The sequence below is a fragment of the Taudactylus pleione genome, unplaced genomic scaffold, assembly GCF_031769625.1.
Source record: "Taudactylus pleione unplaced genomic scaffold, aTauple2 ptg000203l, whole genome shotgun sequence".
Taxonomy (NCBI): Eukaryota; Metazoa; Chordata; class Amphibia; order Anura; family Myobatrachidae; genus Taudactylus; species Taudactylus pleione.
Window position 1 is genome coordinate 12251997 of NW_028284605.1, and position 25651 is coordinate 12277647.

The 25651-nt window shown below is 45.3% G+C and overlaps 1 protein-coding gene across 1 annotated transcript in view; it reads left to right on the top strand.

Moving 5' to 3' along the window:
* The first annotated feature begins 9806 nt into the window (after nucleotides 1-9806).
* Nucleotides 9807-25651, top strand: part of LOC148518077 (Na(+)/citrate cotransporter-like) — a 183839-nt gene continuing 167994 nt past the window's right edge. The window contains exon 1 of the mRNA XM_088477819.1: nucleotides 9807-9911. Coding sequence (XP_088333945.1) covers nucleotides 9807-9911 — 105 coding nt within the window. The remainder of the gene's footprint in view (nucleotides 9912-25651) is intronic.

Below are 25651 nucleotides of genomic sequence, written 5' to 3' on the forward strand. Positions count from 1 at the left end.
GAGTAGACTGCTGCTGATCAGTGGGGCAGCCTCCTCTCTCTCCCTGCCCGAAGTGCCGCTGCACTGCTATACAGCAGCCAGTGGTAGTGGGCAGAGAGAAGTGTTACAGGTGGGGGTGATCGCACTGATCACCATCCCCCTCTAGATCCGCTCCTGCCTCAGCAGCTGACCCGGGTTAGTAGTACCCCCACCCTCCTTCTCGGTGCCCCTGTGTATAACTGCTTTATTGGACCTGCAATTTTTTCTTATCAGTTGCTTCATACCTCCCAAATTCATGAAAAGCAAATTTAAGGAAAAATAAGCCGCTCACACGATCCACCTCTCTGCACAAACCATGTCCTTTTCTGTATCATGTCACCAGGGATATGACAATCCCACAGGGCAGGCCTGCTGTATTCATTCATCTAATAACGTTTATGTTAGAATAAGGTTCATATTTTAGCTTATATTAAACACATTGGGCTCTGGCCCTGATTCAGAGCCGGACGCTCTGACAGAGCGCTCGCTCTGAATGAGGGCCGTCCTTCTCTTTTTTTAGAGCGGCCTCCTGGTCGCTCGCATAGCTGTGGGTGACCACCCACAGCTATAGCGAGCGGCCAGGAAGATGGTCGCGATGGTCAAGACCATCGCGACCATCGGATTTGCGACGAGACCCTTGTGGGTCTAACAGAGCCGAAAGCACTCCCACTGACATCACTTGTGATGTCAGTGGGGCCGGCCCCAGACGGTAGGCGTTCCCATGGGAACACCTCCGTCTGGCCAGCCACGCCCCCGGCACGCCCACCAAAGGGGGCGTGCTGTCACTCACCATCGACAGCACGCCCCCTTTGTAACGAGACCCATAGCGACGGCTTGCCCGTCGCTATCCGGGTCTTGCGCATGCACTCGACGGAGCTGGGTCCGTCGTGCGCATGCGCACTGGGCCAACATCGACCCACTTGCGAGCGCTCAGTGCTCGCGAGCGAGTCTGAATTAGGCCCTCTGTTTACTACAATCCGCATTTGGAATGCAGATTGTAGTGTGATATTACCAACTGAATTTGCATTGCAAATTCAGGCACTATCACAGGGATTTACTAAAAATCCCTTGCAGGGACAGAGCTTGCGATAAAGTACTGATCTTGCGAATCCCCTCCGCACACTTATCACGGTATTTTCGAAAAAATTACCGTGACAAGTGCCGACGCATGCACCGACCGACCATCGCTAAGCCCTGCCCCCGATGCTAAGCCCCACCCCTGCGATCGCTGTCCCCCCTGCAACCCCCCTCCCTTAATTACACTTACCTGCAGTGATCGGTGCTCCGGTGATATCCTCCGTGGCTCCGGTCAGCTGACATCCCGTCCTGCACTGGGACCTGGTCAGGTGATGACTGGGCACCAGTGCAGGCTGGGAGACCAGCTGACCTGAGGGGAGACACCACCGGAGCCCGATCTCCGGTCCCTTTTTTTTTTTTTACTAATTATTATTTATTTATTTTTTTACAGTGTATCAGCATGTGGTCTGTTTAGACCACACAGCTGATCACTGGGGCCGGCTCCGGACTCTGTTCTGCCTGTTAGAGCGGAGAAGGAGTCCAGTAACTGGGGAAGACCCTGGATAACGCCACCTCCAGGTGGCGTTATTATCACAGAGCTGTCCCCAGTATTTTTTCACCATTTATTTTTAGTAACTTTGGCCAGATCACATTTCCCATTACAATTATGGGAAATGCGATCTGCTTACTAAAACTAAGTGATAATTAGAGGTTGAAGTAGAATTTTAAGAATTCTACTCAAATTGCCCTGTAGTAACTTTAGGTGATACTAAAATAATGTGAAAAGGGTGTGAAAACACCCTTTTTCACTTTATTTTAGTAAAAATAATGTTAATAAACAGTGCCCATTTTGAGACAAAGGGCTCTATTTACTACAATCCGCATATTGAATGCGGATTGTAGTGTGATATTACCAAGTGAATTCGCATTGCGAATTCAGGCAATATCACAGGGATTTACTATAAATCCCTTGCAGGGACAGAGCTTGATAAAGCTCTGTCCCTGCGGATCCCATCCGCACTCTATTCGCGGTATTTTCGGAAAAAATACTGCGACTAACAGCCCGCGCATGTGCCGACCCACCCTAGCTGCTACCCCCCACCAATGCTAAGCCCCGCCCCCTGCAATCACGGACCCCCGCGACCCCCCTCCCCCCCCGCGACCCCCCCTTCCCTTCATTACACTTACCTGCATCCTCCTGGCCTCCGGTGATCTTCTCCGGGCTTCCCGATCAGGTGATCTCCCATACTGCACTGGGACCCGATCACCTGATGACCGGGCCGCAGTGCACTATGGGAGACCAGCTGACCGGATAGGAGCCATCACTGGAGGCCCGATCACCGGTCCCTGGATTAAGGTAAGGAAAAAAAAATGTTTCAATTTTTTTTTTTACAGCAATCAGCTTGCGGTCTGTTTAGACCACATAGCTGATTACTGGTACCGGCTCCCGGCTCTGCTCTCCCCGTTAGAGCAGAGTGGGAGCCCGGTAACTGGTGGAGACCCTGGATAACGCCACCTCCAGGTGGCGTTATTATCACATGGCTTTCCCCGGTATTTTTTTACAATTTATTTTTAGTAACTCTGGTCGGATCACATTTCCCATTACAATTATGGGAAATGCGATCTGCTTTACTAAAAATAAGTGATACTAGGGGTTGGAGTAGAATTTTACTAATTCTACTCCAATTGCCCTGTAATAACTACAGGTGAAACTAAAATAATGTGAAAAGGGTGTGAAAACACCCTTTTTCACTTTATTTTAGTAAAAATAATGTTAATAAATAGAGCCCAAAGCGCATTCAAAATTAGTCATGTAACTTCACTGTGCATTAGGGGGTATATTTACTAAAGGTCAATTTTTAAAATCTATAAAAATCGATCAATATTGATGTTATGTTTTTTTGAGCTAAATCTCACATTTACTAACACAATATTTGATTTGGCTTTTTAAGTGTTAGTAAATGACTCCCAGAAACACAACATCGATGTTAATATTTAGTCGATCAAAATCGACCTTTAGTAAATATACTCCTAGATCTCACAAGAGTGATTCACTACTTTGCAAATATGAGAGACAATGGGGCTGATTCTCAGTTGGGAGCAGAGCAAAAATACTCAACTAATTTTGGACCTGACCAACCCATGTTGCAATGCAAGGGGTGCAACGCAGAGCCGGATTAATATCCCAAGGGGCCCTAGGCAAGGTACCAATTTTGGAGGCCCCCTTCCAATCTATTCATACTTACGCTATACATGCCAACAAATTAATTTCACTGTCATGCTATTGATTTAACAAATCTGGAGAGATCTGCCACTCTGCTACCCACCATCTATTTCATGACAGTAGGTGCAGGCTTGGGAGAAATAAGTGGGCAGGACATTGGAAGGAAATCAGTGTTTGTGGCAGCAGACCCTATTGGGATCATCTCCAGATTCCAGCTCCACTTCCCCCTGTGCATGGTGTTTTGATCGCTCTGTGTCCACACTGCACTGGGAAGATGCGACAGTGTGGACAGAGAGGCTAGCAGTGATACGCGGTGAGGTCAATGACACGGTGTTTATATCAAAACTTTGGAGCATGACATGGAGTATGATAGGGGAGGCCTCCCCTGCCTACCCTGACCAAACGTCCCTGGAGGCTAGAATGCCCCCTGTGAGCCATGACACCTTCTTTCTCATATGGGTGGATCAGCAATTCTCCAACCTTGCTAGTCAACCAAAGTGGGGTACAGAGAATAGTCAGGGAGTCGACTTCCCTTCTCACCAGCCTATTGCTGTGCATTGCTGGGAGCAGGGCTGTGGATGAGATCTCAGTAATGGATCCCTGCACAACGCTCTCTGCCCACATTTTCTATGATTGTAGTTTTTTAACCACCAGCAGAGAAACATTTTCGCCAACTGGATATATAGTAAGTTTTCTGGTAAGCACCATAAAATCTTTTGGACATCCAATAGGATAGACAAACAGACAGACAGAGTGTAGCTGGTAAATGAAGGGGAAAGGTGTCAGGTAACTTTGTATCCAGTCCCTGCACCAGTCCCGATCTCAGCTGCTGCCAGACACTGCCGTAATCAGTGCAATGATGTTCTGACCTCTGATGCAGTTGAGCCTCATGGGATTTCCTCCTCTCTGTAGTGTGACGGAGATAGGAACGGATCTCCCCCGCTATACTGCCCTTGCGAGTGTACTTTTACCTTCAGCAAATATTTGTTTCATTTATAAAAGTGTATAAAAGGCAGTGGTCAGCAGGCAGGTCCTATAGGACCCACTTATCCAGCCCTGGTGCACATACATTTATTCCTGCTTTTCCTTTTCGCACACAAATTCTGGAAAGCTTTACTGTTACACAGCAATTTAGATTTGAGTTTGGACACATAGGGGCCTATTCATCAACACTAAAATAACAGTTTTAAGGACATTTTCCTTAATTACCATTATTTTAGTATTCATGAAGACACTTAACACAGGCTATCACTGATATCTCCTGGTTAAGTCCACCTGCGTTAATTTCCACACTCCCCGTACATTAGTACATTAGTATGGGAATGTAGAAATTAAGCTATTATGTATTTTCGGAATTTGATGGTGTTACTAATCTATACACAACTCTGAGGTGGCATGGCGTATAGCGGGTTACACTTACCTGCTGTCAGCTGGGCAGGTCCTCCGCCGGCTCCCTCCGTCACTCTGGTCGCTTATCAGGCTCCAGTTGCTGCTCTGACACTGCGTTCTCCCAGCAGAACATAGTAAACTTTAAAAGAAAAAAAGTGCTTTGTTTTTTTTTCTCTAAACTTTACTGTTTTCTGCCGGGAGAACACAGTGTTAGTACAGCAGACAGAGCCGGAGGCGGCTGCAGCGGCCAGGTAAGTGGAGGACAGGGGGGACGTGAGTGGAAGGGGGACACAATTAACACAGCTGTAGGCAGTGCTGCGCATTCACTGCTTTTACAGCATACTTGCCGACATCTCGGCAGGGGAATTCGGGAGGGGGCTGGCAGGTCCGTCCAGCAGGGAGGATGGGGGCGGGTCAAAGAGGCGGAGCGGGGGCGTGCCGACGCGATTGCGTCATAGTGGCCCCGCCCCCTGCTATATAATGCCAATATTACAGGCATTATAAGGCAGGGGGCGGGGCTACGATGACGCGATTCGCGCTGAATCGCGTCATCACACCCCCGCACCGCCCACTTTTGCGGCTGGCGCGGGGGTTAGCGGGGAGCCAGCATCTATTCCGGGGGACTTGCCTAGTCTTGCGGGGTGTCGGAAGCAGCACCCGATTTTCGGGAGGATCCCGACAGTCCCGGGAGAGTAGGCAAGTATGTTTTACAGATGTAACAGCACATGCGCAGCACGGATTACAGCTGCGGTAAATTAGAGTAGTGAGGGAAAAGTATCTATTTCCCGAAAAGCTGTCATCGCAAAAATGACAGCTTTTCGGAATAGATAGTTATGGAGAGGAGGAATGATGGATTCCTCTGGTAATTAGGTAGAACTCCATGCCAGTTCTAAACCTAATTAACTCCAGAGAATTTTTAGTTATGATGAAAAGGTCCCTTACCCTCTCAAGTTTAAATATTTGCACTTTTTAAATCTGCCCCACCTGCAGTGTAACATGGTTTAACAAGGTGCAAAGTTTCTGGGGGGTTTTTTGCTTTGCTCCCATCTCCCATTTTTTTTTGCTTTGCCCCAATATCTCTACTCACCAAATTTAAGGATATATTCTACAAGTTGTACTTTGAATTCTGCAGAGATATTTTACAAATATTTGTTGGTTATGTAGGTTCTATTCATAGTATCTAAAATATATATTATTTTGGACTGACCACTCAGCCATAATACTATATTTATATAGCTTTGCCGATCCCAAGAGAGCAATGAGATGTCATATGAATGACGCCTTTTAAAAATAAAGCAGAATTTTAAAGAGTACTGTGAAATAACTGCAGTAGGTCACACCAGTCCAGGAACTGTACAAGCTGTGTATAAAGTGACTCCTAATGAGGAAGCTTCATTACAGTCACACAGGGGGAGAGCAAATTCTCTTATGGAAAGTATTCAGATCAAATATATTAGGAACAAATAAAAAAAAAAAAAGTTATTGAACTCGCTTAACTATCTTTCTTAAGTGAAATTAAAGTTTACAGCATGGGGAGAGTGGCATTCCGGTGCAAGGAGAGGATGTCATCTACAAATGTCAGCAGCGCACCCGAGAATAACCATGATCAGCGCCGTAGTGGAAAAGGATTCTGACCCGGTTTGGAACTGTGGACCTGATTCAGACCCGCTCGCTAGGATGCGTTCACTCGTAGCTGGCCGAATTTAGCATTGTGCGCATGCGTTCGCATTGCAGTGCATGTGCGCAAACCAGTGCGAGAGATCGGGAACCATTCGCTTGCTGCACATAGACTGCCCAGCAGAGTGAGTGACAGGAGAGGCCGTTTGTGGGTGGTGACAGGGGCTGGCCATTAAAAACGGGGGAGTGGAGGTGCGAACGCAGGCGTGCCTGAGCGTCTTAATGCCATTTCAGAGGCGTGCATAAGTTATAGACAACATCATAGTACACATCACCTGGCTTGTTTTTACACTGAAGTGCTCACAGTCCTTGCAGTAGGGTATGGTCTGCCACAAGCGGTGCGATCGCATCAGATGGTACCCGATGTACCGATGGTTGCATACACTTCCTGGAGATGACGTGAGCAAGTGGCGTCTTAAGACTGTCCCACGACTTCTGCATGTAACACATCCACTGAAACATCCCATTGAAATGAATGGAGCATTGAAATTAATTGAATACCTAAAGGATTGTGAAAGCTCACTTGTATGCCATGGTATAACAAAAAAAACCTGGCACACAAGCTTTTTCTGTTCTCAAAAGTTTCTCTACCACCTCAGAAGTCAGGGGCATAGCCAGAACTTTATGGGCCCCATAGCAACATATTTAAAGGGCTACCACCCTAATGCTTTTAGAGAGATAGCTTTCTCTGCAGCAGCAGTTATATTTTTGCACCATAAAATGCCCTACTTAATTGTATGCCCCACAGTAGTATCCTTGTTAATGGTATGCACATAGTGGTGTCCTAGTTCATTTTATGTCCCATCAGTGGTGGAACTAGCAGCGGTGTAGCCGGTGCCTTGCACTGGGGCCTGCTGCATCCAACAGTGCCGCTGCACTCGCCACCAGTGTCCCCCGGGTCCCACAGTATTTAAGTGTAGTTCGGACCACAGTGAGAGTGGTCCGCACTACACAGTAACAATCACATTGCCACCAGCAGACAGACTCTCATTGGCTGCTGCGTCTATGGAGGGTGCCCGGGCTGGATCTCACTCATGAGCTCCACCTTCCGGCCCCCGCAGTGGGTGATGGGAGAGACATCATGACATCTCTCCCATCGCGCAGAGCTGGAGGACAGAGGAGCTGATGGCGGCGGGCGCAGGAGCGGGGATTCAGGTAAGTGTTTGTTTGGGTTTTCTTTGTGTGTATTTGTCTTGTATATGTAGGGAGGCCACTACTGGGGGTACTGTATAAGGGGCACTGCATAGGGGGACCACTACTGGGGGCACTGTATATGGGGCACTTCTGGGGGCACTACTATGAGAACTGCATAGGGGGGACCACTACTGGGGGCACAGTATAAGGGGCACTGCATGGGGGGACGACTACTGGGGGCACTGCATAGGGGGGACTAATACTGGTGGCAATGCATAGTGGGGACTACTACTGTGGGTACTGCATAGGGGGACCACTTCTGGGGGCACTGTATAAGGGGCACTACTGGGAGCACTGCATAGGGGGCCCACTGCTGGTGCACTGCATAGGGGGACCACTACTGGGGCACTGTATAAGGGGCACTACTGAGGGCACTGTATAAGGGGCACTAATGGGGGCACGGCATAGGGGGACCACTACTGGGGGCACTGCATAGGGGGGTCCAAAGCATATTCTTGCACCTGGGCCCACCACTTTCTAGTTCCGCCACTGTGTCCCATAGTAGTGCCTTAGTTCAGTGTATGCCCCATAGTAGTACCCTAGTTCACAATATGCCACACTGTAGTGCTGCCAGTACACATTAAGCCACACCGTGACCCCAATTCATATTATGCCATACTGTGTCCCCAAATTATGTCACATTGAAGTGTCCTACGTTCAATAATGCCACAATGTAGTGCCTCAAGTTCATATTATGCCACATTGCAGTGCCGCATTTCATATTATGCCACACTAATGTGCCCACAGGCAACACAATGCAACATTTCAGTGCCCATATATATATTATGCCACATCGCAGTGCCCCCAGTTAATATTATGCCACATTACAGTACTCACCAGCTTATATAATGCCACATTACAGTGTCCCCTGTTTATATTATGCCATACGATAGTGCTTCCAGTTCCAGCCCATAGTATGCCACATTAAGGTGCCCCAGTTCATATTATGTAAAAATGCAGTGCTATCCAATTCATATTATCACATTACAGTGCCCAGTTCAGATTATGCCACCTTACTGGCCCCCCTTACCATTATAACAATCATTACACACATCATTCACTGAAAATGAAATGTCACCCTTGGCAACGGGTCAGACCCATTTGCTTAGCAGTCAATTCTGGGAACTTGGTAGACAACTATATGACCTGTGCCCAGGGTCTAAGCCTCTGGGCTTCATAGCAATGGCAATCCCTGCATCCACTATAGATACACCTATGTCAGAAGTCCTAAAGGTCAGCACTTCTAGATATTCTTGTCCTAGTAATGGGCAGTACTTTGCATCTTCAATTTGCTTTTCTGCAGGAAAGTGCATGTGTAAGTACGCGTTAAACTATGTCAAATGCACAGTAGACATGTAATAAAGTACAGTGAGGAGTCATTAGGATGGTCTTTCAGCTATAAATAAGGCTAAACTTATCAGTCATTTAGTTGCTTCCAAAGCTTTAGTATTGTGGAATTTGAAGTGAAATTTTTTCTTAATTTCACTGTTTTTAGGTGAATCCAACAAACCACAAAACCAGACCCAGACTGATTTTACAGGTACGTGAAGTGGCAGTGCACCATAATATAGGTAGGTGCACATAAACAAATATTGAAAAGTGTGCTCAGATTTGCAGTTCCTAAGTGACCCTTACAGTACCTTTATTTTAATATGTGTTTAATTCCAATTTTGTCCAGTAGATGGCATTAAACAACATTGGCAAACATTCTCAATGTTTGTACTGATGCAATGATGTACTTGGAAAGTTCCCAGCATAACTTTAACTCTTCTTGATTTCTGTCTCATGATGAAAGAGTAGGAGGTTTCAGGCCACATCATCCTACAATAATGGATATGTGCTTGCTGAGGAGTATTTAAAACGTCCCAACCATAGTGTTATGTTGTTGTCATTATACTTTGTAATTCAAGTACAGAACATTTGTCCATGCTGAAAATGCATCTATGCATCTAACCAGTGAGGACCTTGAGATGTAACCTACTCATTTATCTTTTGTTGTGATGATACAGAGCGGCTGACAGAACTACAGAAGGATTCTCTCCTCCCATTTATGTGTAAAGTGAAGTTGGACTGTGACCTTGCATTGGAAATGCAGCTACATAGAAGATATTTAGCAACACACCTTGATAACCTCCCACTATCTAGCTCAGCACTATATCAATGTGAGAAACCCTAGGAGGATCACCTACATTTCCTGAGATCTTCAAGGACACTGCACCCTTGGGTGTCAGCCTTGCCGGAATCCGATAGAGCACCCATATTTATTACTACTTTATTATTGTTCCATATGATGGCACCATGTATGAAACAACTTTTGAGCTGCAAGCGGTTTTTTATTTTGTTTGCAACACCCCTTCTGCTGTTACCGTTACCGCTCCTCATTCATTCAAAGGTAAGATCTATCTATCTATCTATCTATCTATCTATCTATCTATCTATCTATCTATCTATCTATCTATCAAGATTTGACTTTTAAAAAAAACTTTTCATTATCAGAATATTATTTATTTGACTTACTATATTTGCTTACTAGCTTACCAGTTTCTTACACTTGGGAGGTTTGTAATGTTTGTGGTGCTGTTAGATCTTTTCCACACCTTAAGTACCTGGGCATATACACTGAATAGGGAGTCCAATATCTGCAAATATTTTCTGAATAATTGTCAAATTGTGCAAAATCTGTAACATTATTTACGCATATATTTCTGAGGCTGTGGTTTTTCTATTTTGAAGCATTGATACATTACATATACACTTTTTATTTTGCCATTGTTTATCTTTATGGGGGTTATTTACTAAGCCTTGGATAGAGATAAAGTGAACTGAGAAAAGGTACCAGCCAATCAGTTCCTAACTGTCATGATAGAAGCTGGGTTTAAAAAATGACAGTTAGGAGCTGGTTGGCTGGTACCTTATCTCCGTTCACTTTATCTCCATCCAAAGCTTAGTAAATAGACCCCTATATCTCTCTATGTATGCAGCACACTTAGTGGTCTATTTACTAAGCAGTGTTAGGAGACAGAGTGAAAAGTGATATGGTGCCAGCCAATCAGCTCCCAACTGTCATTTTTCAAACACAGCCTGTGAGATGACAGTTGGGAGCTGATTGGCTGGCACCTTATCACTTTTCACTTTGTCTCCTAACACTGCTTAGTAAATAGACCCCTTAATATTCTATTCAAAACATCATACTTAAGAACGATTTCATGACACAGGGTCAATTTAAACTCTATACTGTATCTGCTTTTTTCTGACTCGTTATGCAAGTGATCTGCAATTCCTTTATTACCCCACAGATTTGTGTTTTGTGTGTTTTTGTTGATAGTTTTATTCTGTGGCTAGTATTCTATCCTTATAGGAGTAACAGTTAAGTATTAACTTATTCAGAAACTATATAGTTTATTTCAAGAGTGTCCCCGTAAGAGAGTATTGTCATTCTACCTGTTGTCTCTTACTCTAGGAGTGTACCCCCAGTACTATTTATTGGTTTTGGTTCTAATTCATTGTCGTGTATTGGTTTTGCCAAAACCACCCTCATGTGTTTTGGTTTTGGATCTGGATCAAAAAAAAAAATGATAAAAACAGCTAAAATCATGTAATATGGGCCTGTTTTTGTTCCTAAAGTATTATTACCGTCAATAACATTATTTTTCAGTCATTTTAGACAATTTTGACCAACTCACAAAATTGCTTTAGGCTGGCCGGCTAAACTAAGCAACAGAGCAGCGGCACAAACACATGGTAGTTTAAAAGACTATAGCACATCTGTGGAACATTGCCACACAGCAGAGGCAGACAGGATGGCAGTTTAATAAATTATGCAACCCCATAGAAACCAAGAATGTTTTCATTAAATCAAGAACTAGATCAGAGGCCAGAGGGCAGTACAGAAAAATGGAGGTGGAGTATGCATGTAGTGGAAGGCAGTTAAATAAATAAATTATTAATTAGTTTGTTAATTTAATTTTTTGGTTGACTAAGAACATTTATGAGGGTGGAAGGGGGGTAGTATGGCCAATAGATCAGCCTCCTAATATTTGTTGGTGTTATAGACAGCAGTGCAGTGCAACTATCAATTTTCTTGGCTTCTTGTTTTAACCTTTGTCAGGAATCCTTGGCTATTAACATTGTATTATTTTCTGGTTAAAAATTTGTTGCAAATTAGAAATGTATTTAGAGCAATAACCAATAAAAATGTTTGTCTTTGCAAAAAAAGACCGATCCCAATGGTCCCAAAAAATACAGACCATAATAAAAAGGAAAGCGAGACAAGATGAAATTGTCCTTGGGCCCTCCCACCCTTATGTTGTATATTAAAAATGACATGCACAGTTTAACAAACCAAGCAACAGGGACTTTCATTTTTGTTCCTGAAGTGATTGGTTTGTTTGGGCCCCTACAAAACAAGCTACCAATAGGCTTATGGCAGCTAACAGTGTTGTTAAACCTCTCTACACTGGGAAGATATCATTATCTTCCTTATCCTCCTCAACATCATCAGTTTTAACGTCATCATCACACAGTATTAGCTCATCCCCACTGGAATCCACCATTAAAGTTGTCGCACGTTGATGTAATTGGCAGGAAAGGTCTTCCTCATGGAATTTGTAGTTAATTTTTAAGAACATCAGATTTTCCAAATTTTTAGGCAGTAGCATCCTACGCCGATTGCTCAGAAGGTTCCTGGCTGGGCTAAACACTTTCTAAATACGCACTGGAGGATGTGTAGCTTAAGTAAAGCAAAGCTACATACAGGGGACTCCAATTTGTTAGATAGGTTTAGCCCGTGCTTGCCTACTTTTGAAAAAGCATTTCAGTGAGATTGTGAAAGTAACACCTAAGAGGGCAGCGTTATAGGTGCTTTAGTTGCTATAGTTGCTCAGTATGATCTACTGTACTTGTTGACGAAAATACACATACTTTTTATGGCATTGTGTTCTACACATGTGATTCCATATAAGAGGGCAATAGAAACCTTATTTGAAACAACATGTAGCCATAGGGATCATTGTGCCTTATAACCAATGCAGGGAAAGGGCACTGATTACACAGTTTGAATGTCTATATCTCTGATTTTCTTTTTGTTACAAGTCCTTAAAAGTTACATAATGGGGGTAAGGCATACATTTAAGTGAGAGGGAAAGGGGAAAGGGAGAATCGACGCACTGACCAGTAGTAGTGTAGGTATGACTAATCAGACATATAACCACTGTTCCCAATTCAAATTGAAAATATAACATATCGGGTAGTGGAGGTGCTCACTGGAGTAAAAACTAGGTTGAAAGAAAAAGAAGAAAAGAAACTCTATTTTGTGAGCACTCTTATGAAATATGAATTAATTAAAACATAACCTTTAATAATACAAACTAATATATCTATGACAAGGACGAAAGATTAGACAAACAACATTTAACATGAAAGCACCCAGAAAATTAGGTCAGTAGGGAGGTCTGAAGGCATATGCTAATTTAGTAAATCATCCTGTCTCATAAATGACCCCTCTAATCGACATTTAATACAATGGGTGGAAAAATAGAAAGAGTAGTCATAAACTTCAAAAATATTGTTCATCGAACAAGCGGCGAACATTTAAAGCAACTTAATAAACACATAATACTTCAATGATATTTATGAAATCACACCAGTATGTATAACATACTACCTAAAGAAGATGAAGTATCAGGATGGTCAGGGTCAAGATTAATCCACCTATAATTCTACTTCCCCTCACTTAGCAGAGGCCATCAATGAGGGGTGAGAGATCATCTGGTGGCAATGTTACCCCTGGAAACAACAGCGTAACCGCAACGTTACTCACTATTTCGCTTCTGCTGTTAAGGGTCTTACATGATGCATAGGACCCTTAATGAGAGAGTTACTCTAAATGAGATTGTCATCAGTTAATAGAGTAGATAGTCAAAAAGGTGAGTAACCTATCATAGTTGAATACTATTGGAACATAACCTCAGTTGTTTAAACAAAATAACATAAAAAGGTCTCGTCCTGTATTAACTAGTATAGTATGGTCTCGAGTAGTTAAAAGGATAATGAATTGGTATATTGCATCCTTTAATAACAAGGCCTTACACAAGCAGAATATATTGGAGGTATGGGTACAAAAATGACAAGCCTTGTTGTTGATTATACACCCGGACTGATAATCTATACATAAGGGTAGTTGATACCGAGAAAATGCTGACATTCAGATACACAAAATTATCTGTTTTTAGTACACTTGGACTCATAAAAAAGGTACAAAGATTTCATCATATGTAGATGTTAATCATATAATATTCACACATACAATACTACAATGGAATAGCATTTACTGCCTTCTAATTGAGGACTTGGCAATTAGAAGGCAGTAAATGCTATTCCATTGTAGTATTGTATGTGTGAATATTATATGATTAACATCTACATATGATGAAATCTTTGTAAATTTTTTATGAGTCCAAGTGTACTAAAAACAGATAATTTTGTGTATCTGAATGTCAGCATTTTCTCGGTATTAACTACCCTTATGTATAGATTATAAGTCCGGGTGTATAATCAACAACAAGGCTTGTAATTTTTGTACCCATACCTTCAATATATTCTGCTTGTGTAAGGCCTTGTTATTAAAGGATGCAATATACCAATTCATTATCCTTTTAACTACTCGAGACCATACTATACTAGTTAATACAGGACGAGACCTTTTTATAGTATTCAACTATGATAGGTTACTCACCTTTTTGACTATCTACTCTATTAACTGATGACAATCTCATTTAGAGTAACTCTCTCATTAAGGGTCCTATGCATCATGTAAGACCCTTAACAGCAGAAGCGAAATGGTGAGTAACGTTGCGGTTACGCTGTTGTTTCCAGGGGTAACATTGCCACCAGATGATCTCTCACCCCTCATTGATGACCTCTGCTAAGTGAGGGGAAGTAGAATTATAGGTGGATTAATCTTGACCCTGACCGTCCTGATACTTCATCTTTTTTAGGTAGTATGTTATACATACTGGTGTGATTTCATAAATATCATTGAAGTATTATGTGTTTAGTATGTTGCTTTAAATGTTCGCCGCTTGTTCGATGAACAATATTTTTGAAGTTTATGACTACGCTTTCTATTTTTCCACCCATTGTATTAAATGTCGATTAGAGGGGTCATTTATGAGACAGGATGCTTTACTAAATTAGCATATACCTTCAGACCTCCCTACTGACCTAATTTTCTGGGTGCTTTCATGTTAAATGTTGTTTGTCTAATCTTTCGTCCTTGTCATAGATATATTAGTTTGTATTATTAAAGGTTATGTTTTAATTAATTCATATTTCATAAGAGTGCTCACAAAATAGAGTTTCTTTTCTTCTTTTTCTTTCAAGGTAAGGCATACATGCCTACTCTCCCGATTTGGCCGGAAGCCTCCCGAAATTAGGTGCCGCTCCCGCCCACCTGGAAAAGTAGGCAAGCCTCCCGGCCCCTCCAGTCTCCCCCCGCAATGTTGCCCCAAACACCCACATTGGGGGGCTGATGACGCGATTCTTGCTGAATCGCGTCATCATGACCCCGCCCCCTGCTCCACAATGCCAGAAATCTTGACATTGTGTTGCGGGGCGGGGCCAAAATGATGTGAGTACGTGATCCCGCCCCTAAGCAGCGTGTAATGTATCAGGCCACACCCCTTTTGCAGGACCCACCCCCCCCAGCTAAGCCAACCTGGCTGCTCTCTCCCGGAAGGGGCAGCCAGGATATCAGCAAGTATGGGGTAAGGTGCAAGCAGAGATTGCTAGACTCTTCAGGAAGTCAGGGCGATTGCTACTATTTCAGAGAGTCTCCCTATCAATCAGGGAAAGTTGGTAAGTATGGTTTAGCCACTTTACGGATCTAAACCCCGGTCTGTTTGAGCGCAACATGCGGAAAAACTAAAACAATTGAATTTAGACGGGCGATCTGGCGTGATCAGGATGGCATAAATAATTGAATTCTCCCCATTATGTCTGTGCTGCCACTATCCAGGTCTGTGCATGGCATTTTTCTGGAAAATGGAGGGGTACCCCCAATCAGTTTGAAAAGTTGTCTCTGATGTACTAAGCTCTGAAATTCTGGATGGTATGAGTTTATAAATTAGCATACTCACAATTTGCTTGTATTACACATAAAAGAATAAATGGTAATACATGATAACCTCAATGAAAAAATGTATGGTTGAGTGATTTGATGGTATTTTTTAGTTTTACACAGTTTGTATTTAACAGAATAGTTAATCTTTCAGAAAAGAATTGTAAACTCAATGTGGGAATATTCTTTTAATTGGACTTCAGGTGAGGTTCAGGGTTCATTCACCGATTCATTTCGTGTTAATGTTTTGCGCTGATTAGGCAATATATTTTTCTTTATTTAAGGCACACTTTTTACAATTTGACTACTCTGTTTTAGTGTGTGGATGCTGTGCTGTTAAGGAATTTCAGACATTTATTTACAGTCAAAGGGGTATATTTACTAAAGTGATGGTTTTTAGCAGGAGAAGTTGCCCATGGCAACCAATCAGATTCTACCTTTTATCTTCTAGAACAGGGGTCGGGAACCTTTATTCTGCCGAGGGCCACTTTGATATATATAACATTGTGGCGGTGCCACAATTGTTGGTGATTACAGCAATGCCGGAAGCATCCTGAGGATGCTGTAAGGGCAGCGATGTGAACGTCTAAAGCATCCTAAGGATGCTCCAGGTGGCACTGATGCATAGATTCTGGCTGCAGGGTGCCATTCTAGGCACCCTGCTAGCCAGATGAGGTTAGCAGAGAAAAGCTCCGGGGCCAGACCAAATTACTCCGCGGGCCTTATACGGTCCCCGGGCCTGAGGTTCCCAAACCCTGTTCTAGAACGTGCTGGATAAATGTTAAGTAGAATCTGATTGGTTGCTATGGACAATATCTCCACTTCTAAAAACCCGCACTTTAGTAAATATACCCCTAAGTGTCATGTTCATCAAGACTTATTTCATACAACCACTTGATGATGGGATGTAGTTATTGCGTCTGCCAGTCTCAATACCGAGATCCGAAACCTGACAAGGGACTTAAGATAGGCGTTAAAATACCGACGCCTATTCTAATCCCAACGTTGGAATGCCGAAGGATGCCGGCCCGAACTAGGTAAGTCCTGGGCGTCAGCGTTAGCCGCGGGGGGGAGGGTTAGGTTTAGGGAGCGTAGTGGGTTTAGGGATAGATTTTGGGGGGGAGGTTAGGGTTCGGCCCCCCCTAGAGGGGAGGGTTAGTGTTAGGCATCCCCGGGGGGAGGTTAGGGTTAGGCACCCTCCCCAGGAGGGTTAGGTTTAGGGTGCAATAAGGGGGGGTTAGGGTTAGGCACTCCTGGGGACAGGGGCTGGCTGGCAACTTTTAGCCTGGGGGGCAAATGCATGCAGGCGGCCCTGGCAGAGGAGTAGCGTGTAGCCAGGGTGTCAGAAGAATATGCGTGCTACGGCGCCCCCCCCTCAAGTGTTCCAGGGAGGAGGCGGGTCCATATGGGATTAATGTAAGGTAAAAATAAAGATTAGGGCAGCCCCCTGTCGTAGTGCCCATATGCAGTGCCCCCGTGTGCCACAGGAGAGAACACCCTTATGCAGGCCTCCAGTAGTGCCCCCAGTAGTAGTCCCCCCCCTTGTAGTGCCGCCAGTAGTAGTAGTCCCCCCCTTTGTAGTGCCCCCATTAGTAGTAGTCCCCCCCTTGTAGTGCCCCCAGTAGTAGTAGTCCCCCCCTGTGGTGCCCCCAGTAGTAGTCCCCCCCTTGTAGTGTCCCCAGTAGTAGTAGTCCTCCCCCTTGTAGTGCCCCCAGTAGTAGTAGTCCCCAGTAGTAGTAGTCCCCCACCCCCCTTGTAGTGCCCCCAGTAGTAGTAGTAGTCCCCTTATAGTGCCCCCAGTAGTAGTATGCCCCAGTAGTAGTAGTCCCTTCCCCCTTGTAGTGCCCCCAGTAGTAGTAGTCCCACCCCCCCTTGTAGTGCCACCAGTAGTAGTAGTCCCCTTATAGTGCCCCCAGTAGTAGTAGTCCCCTCCCCCTTGTAGTGCCCCCAGTAGTAGTAGTCCCCCACCCCATTGTAATGCCCCCAGTAGTAGTAGTCCCCCCTTTGTAGTGCCCCCAGTAGTGCCAGACCCCCCCCCCAGTAGACACACATAATATAAAAAACAAAATAAAAAAAAAACACTTACCTGAATCCCCGCTCCTGCCGCCGCCATCTGCTCCTCCGTCTGACCTCACGGGCCGGGCCGCTCTGCATTATGGGAGAGACGTCATATGACATCATGACGTCTCTCCCATTGCCCACTGCGGGAGCCGGAAGATGGATCGGCTCCCGCAGTGGGCGCAGCAGCAGCTAATGAGATTCTGACAGACTCTCATTGGCTGCTGCTTACAACAAACACACAGCTGCCGGAGCCGGTCAGCGCTACACACGCGGTGCAGTCTGTGTCACAGTGACACAGACTGCACCGGCCCGCGGCCCGCATGACGCTGCAGCCCGGGGGGCACATGGCACCCTGCCCCCCGGCCCAGCCCGCCACTGCCTGGGGAGAGGTTAGGGTTAGGCACTATGGGGGGAGGTTAGGGTTAGGCAGCACTAAGGGAGGGTTAGGGGGGGAGAGGGGTAGGGATAGGTTACTTACTACTTACCTGCCCTGCCTGGATCTTCTCTCTTCAGGCTGCCGGTATCGGGATATGAACCGGCGGCTAAATAGCCGCCGGGACTTCATACCCAATCCCTGCTGATCGTCATATGGAGTTTCAATAAAATGGAACAGTTTGAAATTGGTCTGTTATAATGCTGGACCAAATGTTAAACAACCACGTCTGTACCCAGATTGACCACACAATTTGAGGGCCATATTATACAGGTCCAGTTCTTCAAGTCTAAAGCAGACAGTTACCTAAATTATCTGTGCCCCATAGCAAATTTATGATGGGCAAAATTTGGGACAAATTAATCCACACTTCATATTTGTTGAACACCATGCTCACTTCTGGAAAACACAATGATATTATGTCAAATTGAAAGTTGTCGCTGACAGCAGATGTGTATTGTAGGGGGTAAATTTACTATTGGTCGATTTGCAGGTCGATTTGAGGAGTGATTTAGCACTTCTCAAATCGACTCAATCGAATTTTTGAAAACCAGTGATTTTGCCAAATTTACTAATATTCGATTTGAAGGTCAATTTGGCTAAAAAATTCGATTTCAGTCGGTTTTGAAGAGTGATTTGCAGTTCAATTTGACATGTTCATGTCCAAAAAAAAGGGGTGGCTGGGATAGCCCTGGGCTATCAGCCCAGGCTAGGGGTTCTCTGGAGAGGGAGACCCCTTTTATTGAAGGGGTCTCCAGCTCCCCAGGGATCCCTGGCCTGGGCTGACTAACGGTCAGGGCTGATGCTGTGGCTGGGGGGCCCGGTGATAGGGTTCCCCTGGCTGTGGCATCAGTCCCTCGTTAGAAAGGGTCCAGGGCTGGTTCAGGATCTTACAGGGGAACCCTACGCAGATTTTTCCCTGTAAATCCAGAACCAGCTCTGCTTCCCATAGCCCAGTGCTGGTTGTACTAAGTACAGGGAGAGCCTACATCATTTTTTCCCTGTACTTATTCAACCAGAACTGGGTTAGCACAGTCCGGGGCTGGTTCTGATTAAGGGGGGGACCTCACGTCAATTTTTTTCTACATCTATCTGTTTACACACTTTGTCCAGGCAGATACCTGCAGGCATCTCACTGATGTCTGCATGTATCTGTGTCAATCCGACCTGCTCATGCTCAAATCGAAAGCATGAAGCAGATCTATTATAGTCCGATTTTGAGGATGATTTCAAATCGAATGATAGTAAATAAGGGTTTTGTGTGTTATGTAAAAGTACCAATGTTTTTCCGATGGTCGATTTGAGGACGATTTGTGTCCTAAGTCGATTTGAAGTCCGATTTTACATGCGATTTGGCCTTTAGTAAATACTCAAAACCAAAATCGAAGCCAAATCGAATGAAAATCGCACCTCAAATCACTCAAAATGCCAAATCGACCTTTAGTAAATTTACCCCCAGATGTCTGTTTTAATAGTGTAAACTTTACTGGAAAAATACTGAGGATTGGTTACTCTGAGTTACAACACCTTTTTCCAGTATACCATTATTTACAATTGTCACCCTGAATGTTTCTGAAATGTTCAGTAAATGAGAGAAATCCCCTCAGTCAGGTGCATATTAATGGCAGTGCCCCTCCTCTTAGCAGCGACACCACCCCTCCTCAAGCCGTGAAGGCAGTGAGGAGCATGAGGGACCCACTTGCAGACACAAGGTAAGTATACTATGGGTGCAGGATGTGCGATGTGGGACCCACACCCTGCCCCCATTATAAATATGCCTATGCCCTCAGGCAATCCTAAGCCAAAACTAAACTTTATTAAAAATGTATTTGCTTTTCCTTTCCTTCTTTGAGCATCCTATCAGAGGTTGTATAAATGCCATACTTGCCTACCTTCCCAGAATGTCCTGGAGACAGCTGAATATAAGTGAGTTCTTTTGGACCCGCACACGAGAAGGCCATCCTAGAGAGAAGTGAACAGGTTATTATTAGGGGTGTGCACCGGCCACTTTTCGTGTTTTGTGTTTTGGTTTTGGATCTGGATCTTTCTTCGTGTTTTGGATCTGGATTGGTTTTGCCAAAACCACCCTTCCGTGTTTTGGGTTCTGGGTTTTGTGTTTTGGATCTGTATTTATTTTTAAAAAAGCATAAAAACAGCTAAAATCACAGAATTTGTAGGTTTTTCTGCTCCTATGCTATTATTAACCTCAATAACCTTAATTTCCACTCATTTCCAGTCTATTCTGAACACCTCACACCTCACAATAGTGTTTTTATGTCCAAAAGGTTGCACCGAGGTAGCTGGATGACTATGCTAAGCGACACGAGTGGGCGGCACAAACACGTGACCCATCTAGGCGTGAAACTGCAGTGGCAGACAGGATGGCAGTTTGAAAAACTAGGCCCCAAACTGTACATAATGCAAAGAAAAAAAAGAGGTGCAAGATGGAATTGTCCTTGGGCCCTCCCACCCACCCTTATGTTGTATAAACAGGACATGCACACTTTAACAAACCAATCATTTCAGCGCCAGGGTCTGCCACACAACTGTGGCTGAAATGATTGGTTCGTTTGGGCCCCCACAAAACAAGCTGGCAATTAATGTGTCCCTGCACAAACTGGCTCTACGGAGGCAAGATGTCATCCTCATCCTCCTCATCCACCGATTCCTCACCCTCTTCAGTGTGTACATCCTCATCCTCACAAAGTATTAACTCGTCCCCACTTGAATCCACCACCACAGGTCCCTCTGTACCTTCTGGAGGCTGGTCTCCCTGGAAGAGCTGATAATTCATTTTGATGAACATCATCTTCTCCACATTCTGTGGAAGCAACCTCCTACGCCTTTCGCTGACAAGGTTCCCGGCTGCACTAAACACTCTTTCGGAGTACACACTGGAGGGGGGGCAACTCAGGTAAAATAGAGCCAGTTTGTACAGGGGCCTCCAAATTGCCTCTTTTTCCTGCCAGTACAGGTATGGACTGTCTGCCATGCCTACTTGGATGCTGTCACCGATGTAATCCTCCACCATTCTGTCAATGGTGACAGTATCATATGCAGTGACAGTAGACATGTCAGAAATTGTTGCCAGGTCCTTCAGTCCGGACCAGATGTCCAAACTTGGTCCTGCCTGCCCTGCATCACCGCCAGCGGGTTGCTTAGGATACCTAAGTTTTTTCCTGGCAGCCCCAGTTGCAGGAGAAAATGAAGAAGGAGCCGTTGACGTGTCACGTTCCGCTTCAGCTGACAGTGTGTTCACCAGCAGGTCTTTGCACCTCTGCAGGCTTGTGTCGGCCGGAAAGAGAGACACCACATAGGCTTTAAACCTAGGATCGAGCACGGTGGCCAAAACGTAGTGGTCTGATTTCAACAGATTGACCACCCTGGAATCCTGGCAAAGCGAATGAAGGGCTTCATCCACAAGTCCCACATGCCGAGCGGAATCGCTCCGTCTTAGCTCCTCCTTCACTTTCTCCAGCTGCTTCTGCAAAAGCCTGATGAGGGGAATGACCTGACTCAAGCTGGCAGTGTCTGAACTGACTTCACGTGTGGCAAGTTCGAAGGGCTGGAGAACCTTGCACAACACGGAAATCATTCTCCACTGCGCTTGAGTCAGGTGCATACCCCCTCCTTTGCCTATGTCATAGGTGGATGTATAGGCTTGTATGGCCTTTTGCTGCTCCTCCATCCTCTGAAGCATATAGAGGGTTGAATTCCACCGCGTCACAACCTCTTGCTTCAGGTGATGGCGGGGCAGGTTCAAGAGTGTTTGCTGGCGCTCCAGTCTTCGGCACGCAGTCGCTGAATGGCGAAAGTGGCCAGAAATTTTTCGGGCCACCCAAAGCGTCTCCTGCACGCCCCTGTCGCTTTTCAGAAAATTCTGCACCACCAAGTTTATTGTGTGAGCAAAACATGGGACGTGCTGGAATTTGCCCAGATGTAATGCCCGCACAATATTGGTGGCGTTGTCAGATATCACAAATCCCCAGGAGAGTCTAAGTGGGGTAAGCCACTGGGCGATGATTTCCCTCAGTTTCTCTAAGAGGTTGTCGGCGGTGTGCCTCTTACTGAAACCGGTGATACACAGCGTAGCCTGCCTTGTAACGAGCTGGCGTTTCTGAGATGCTGCTACTGGTGACGCTGCTGCTGTTGCTGCGTAAGGTGATACATCTACCCAGTGGGCTGTCACAGTCATATAGTCCTTAGTCTGCCCTGTTCCACTTGTCCACATGTCCGTGGTTAAGTGGACATTGTGTACAACGGCATTTTTCAGGACACTGAGGACACTTTTTCTGACGTTTCTGTACAGTCTCGGTATCGCCTGCCTAGTGAAGTGGAATCTAGACGGGATTTGGAACCGGGGACACACTACCTCCATCAATTGTCTAAATCCCACTGCACTAATGGCGGATACCGGACGCACGTCTAACACCAACATAGCAGTCAAGGCCTCAGTTATACGTTTTGCTTCAGGATGACTGCTGTCGTACTTCATCCTCCTCGCTAAGGACTGTTGGAGGGTCAATTGTTTAGTAAAAGTAGTGGTGTTCCTACTTCCTCTCTGGGATGATGAACGACTCCCAGCAGCAGCAGCAACAGCAGCAGCGGCAGCAGTAGGCGTAGCAATGCAGGATCCTCCGGAGGAATCCCGGATAGGAGAGTCAGTCATGCCAGTGATATGGCCTGCAGGACTACTTCCGATCCTGACTAAGGAGGAAATTGACGAGGAGGGAGTTGACGGTGTGGTTTGCAGGCGCTTGGATACAACAGGACAACGGGATTTAGGTGTCCCTGGACTGCTTACGGTCTGAGCCAAAGTTTCTGAACTTGACAGTAACTTTTTATGAACGCGCTGCAGGTGCCGTATAAGGGAGGATGTTCCTAGGTGGTTGACGTCCCTACCCCTACTTATTTCACCTTTACATATGGTACATATGGCAAGACAGTTGTTGTCCGGATTTGGATAGAAATATTGCCAGACCAAAGAGGTGGAATGTTTGGTCTTCTGCCCAGGCATGACCGTGATGGGCTTTTTCATCCCACGGACAACAACTGTCTCCCCCGGAGCCTGATTTAAACAAACCACATCACCATCAGAATCCTCCTCGCCAACTTCCTCCTCAGCGCCAGCTACACCAGTATCCTCATCCTGTTGTACTTCAACAGTGACATCTTCAATTTGCATATCAGCAAGTGGACTGTGGGTGCTCCTTTCAGCACTTGCAGGGGGCGTGCAAATGGTGGAAAGAGCCACCTCTTCCCGTCCAGTGCTGGGAAGGTCAGGCATCGCAACCACCACCACACTTGGACTCTCTTTGGGGATTTGTGATATCTTCTTAGAAAGCACAGTTCTTCGCTGTGCTTTTGCCAGCTTAACTCTTTTGATTTTTTTAGTGGGAGGAGTGCTTCCATCGTCATGTGAAGCTGAACCACTAGTCATGAACATACTAGGGATCGACCTTAGCCGTTCCTTGCCACTCCGTGTCGTAAATGGCATATTGGCAAGTTTACGTTTCTCTTCAGCTGATTTAAATGTCTTTTTCAAGGTCATTTTCCTGAACTTTGCCATTTGGGATTGTATGTGCCCTCTACTATGACATTGGGCATCGGCCTTGGCAGACGACGTTGATGGCATGTTATCGTCTATGTCATGACTAGTGGCAGCAGCTTCAGCACTAGGAGGAAGTGGTTCTTGATCTTTCTCTATTTTATTTTTATCGGAGAAAGTTTGGTCCTCCATTTATGTTATATCGATTTGATATATACGTGCGGCTAAACACAGAAAATAAATTTTTTTTTGGTTCGGACTGGAGTGTACTTTGTGGGTTACAGCACCCTTTAACGGTCAAGCCAGCCGGCCCTTTACTTATGACACAGGCGCACTCTTGGCACTACTTTGTTGATGCACGTGCGGCTACTGCGCACACAATTCACAAACACAGAAAATAATTTTTTTTTGGTTTGGACTGGAGTGTACTTTGGGGGTTACAGCACCCTTTAACGGTCAAGCCAGCCGGCCCTTTACTTATGACACAGGCGCACGCTTGGCACTACTTTGTTGATGCACGTGCGGCTACTGCGCACACAATTCACAAACACAGAAAATAATTTTTTTTTGGTTTGGACTGGAGTGTACTTTCGGGGGTTACAGCACCCTTTAACGGTCAAGCCAGCCGGCCCTTTACTTATGACACAGGCGCACGCTTGGCACTACTTTGTTGATGCACGTGCGGCTACTGCGCACACAATTCACAAACACAGAAAATAATTTTTTTTTAGGTTTGGACTGGAGTGTACTTTCGGGAGTTACAGCACCCTTAACGGTCAAGCCAGCCGGCCCTTTACTTATGACACAGGCGCACGCTTGGCACTACTTTGTTGATGCACGTGCGGCTACTGCGCACACAATTCACAAACACAGAAAATAATTTTTTTTTGGTTTGGACTGGAGTGTACTTTCAGGGGTTACAGCACCCTTTAACGGTCAAGCCAGCCGGCCCTTTACTTATGACACAGGCGCACGCTTGGCACTACTTTGTTGATGCACGTGCGGCTACTGCGCACACAATTCACAAACACAGAAAATATTTTTTTTTTGGTTTGGACTGGAGTGTACTTTCGGGGGTTACAGCACCCTTTAACGGTCAAGCCAGCCGGCCCTTTACTTATGACACAGGCGCACTCTTGGCACTACTTTGTTGATGCACGTGCGGCTACTGCGCACACAATTCACAAACACAGAAAATATTTTTTTTTTAGGTTTGGACTGGAGTGTACTTTCGGGGGTTACAGCACCCTTAACGGTCAAGCCAGCCGGCCCTTTACTTATGACACAGGCGCACGCTTGGCACTACTTTGTTGATGCACGTGCGGCTACTGCGCACACAATTCACAACCACAGAAAATAATTTTTTTTTGGTTTGGACTGGAGTGTACTTTCGGGGGTTACAGCACCCTTTTACGGTCAAGCCAGCCGGCCCTTTACTTATGACACAGGCGCACGCTTGGCACTACTTTGTTGATGCACGTGCGGCTACTGCGCACACAATTCACAAACACAGAAAATAATTTTTTTTTAGGTTTGGACTGGAGTGTACTTTCGGGGGTTACAGCACCCTTAACGGTCAAGCCAGCCGGCCCTTTACTTATGACACAGGTGCACGCTTGGCACTACTTTGTTGATGCACGTGCGGCTACTGCGCACACAATTCACAAACACAGAAAATAATTTTTTTTTTGGTTTGGACTGGAGTGTACTTTCGGGGGTTACAGCACCCTTAACGGTCAAGCCAGCCGGCCCTTTACTTATGACACAGGCGCACGCTTGGCACTACTTTGTTGATGCACGTGCGGCTACTGCGCACACAATTCACAAACACAGAAAATAATTTTTTTTTTGGTTTGGACTGGAGTGTACTTTCGGGGGTTACAGCACCCTTAACGGTCAAGCCAGCCGGCCCTTTACTTATGACACAGGCGAACGCTTGACACTACTTTGTTGATGCACGTGCGGCTACTGCGC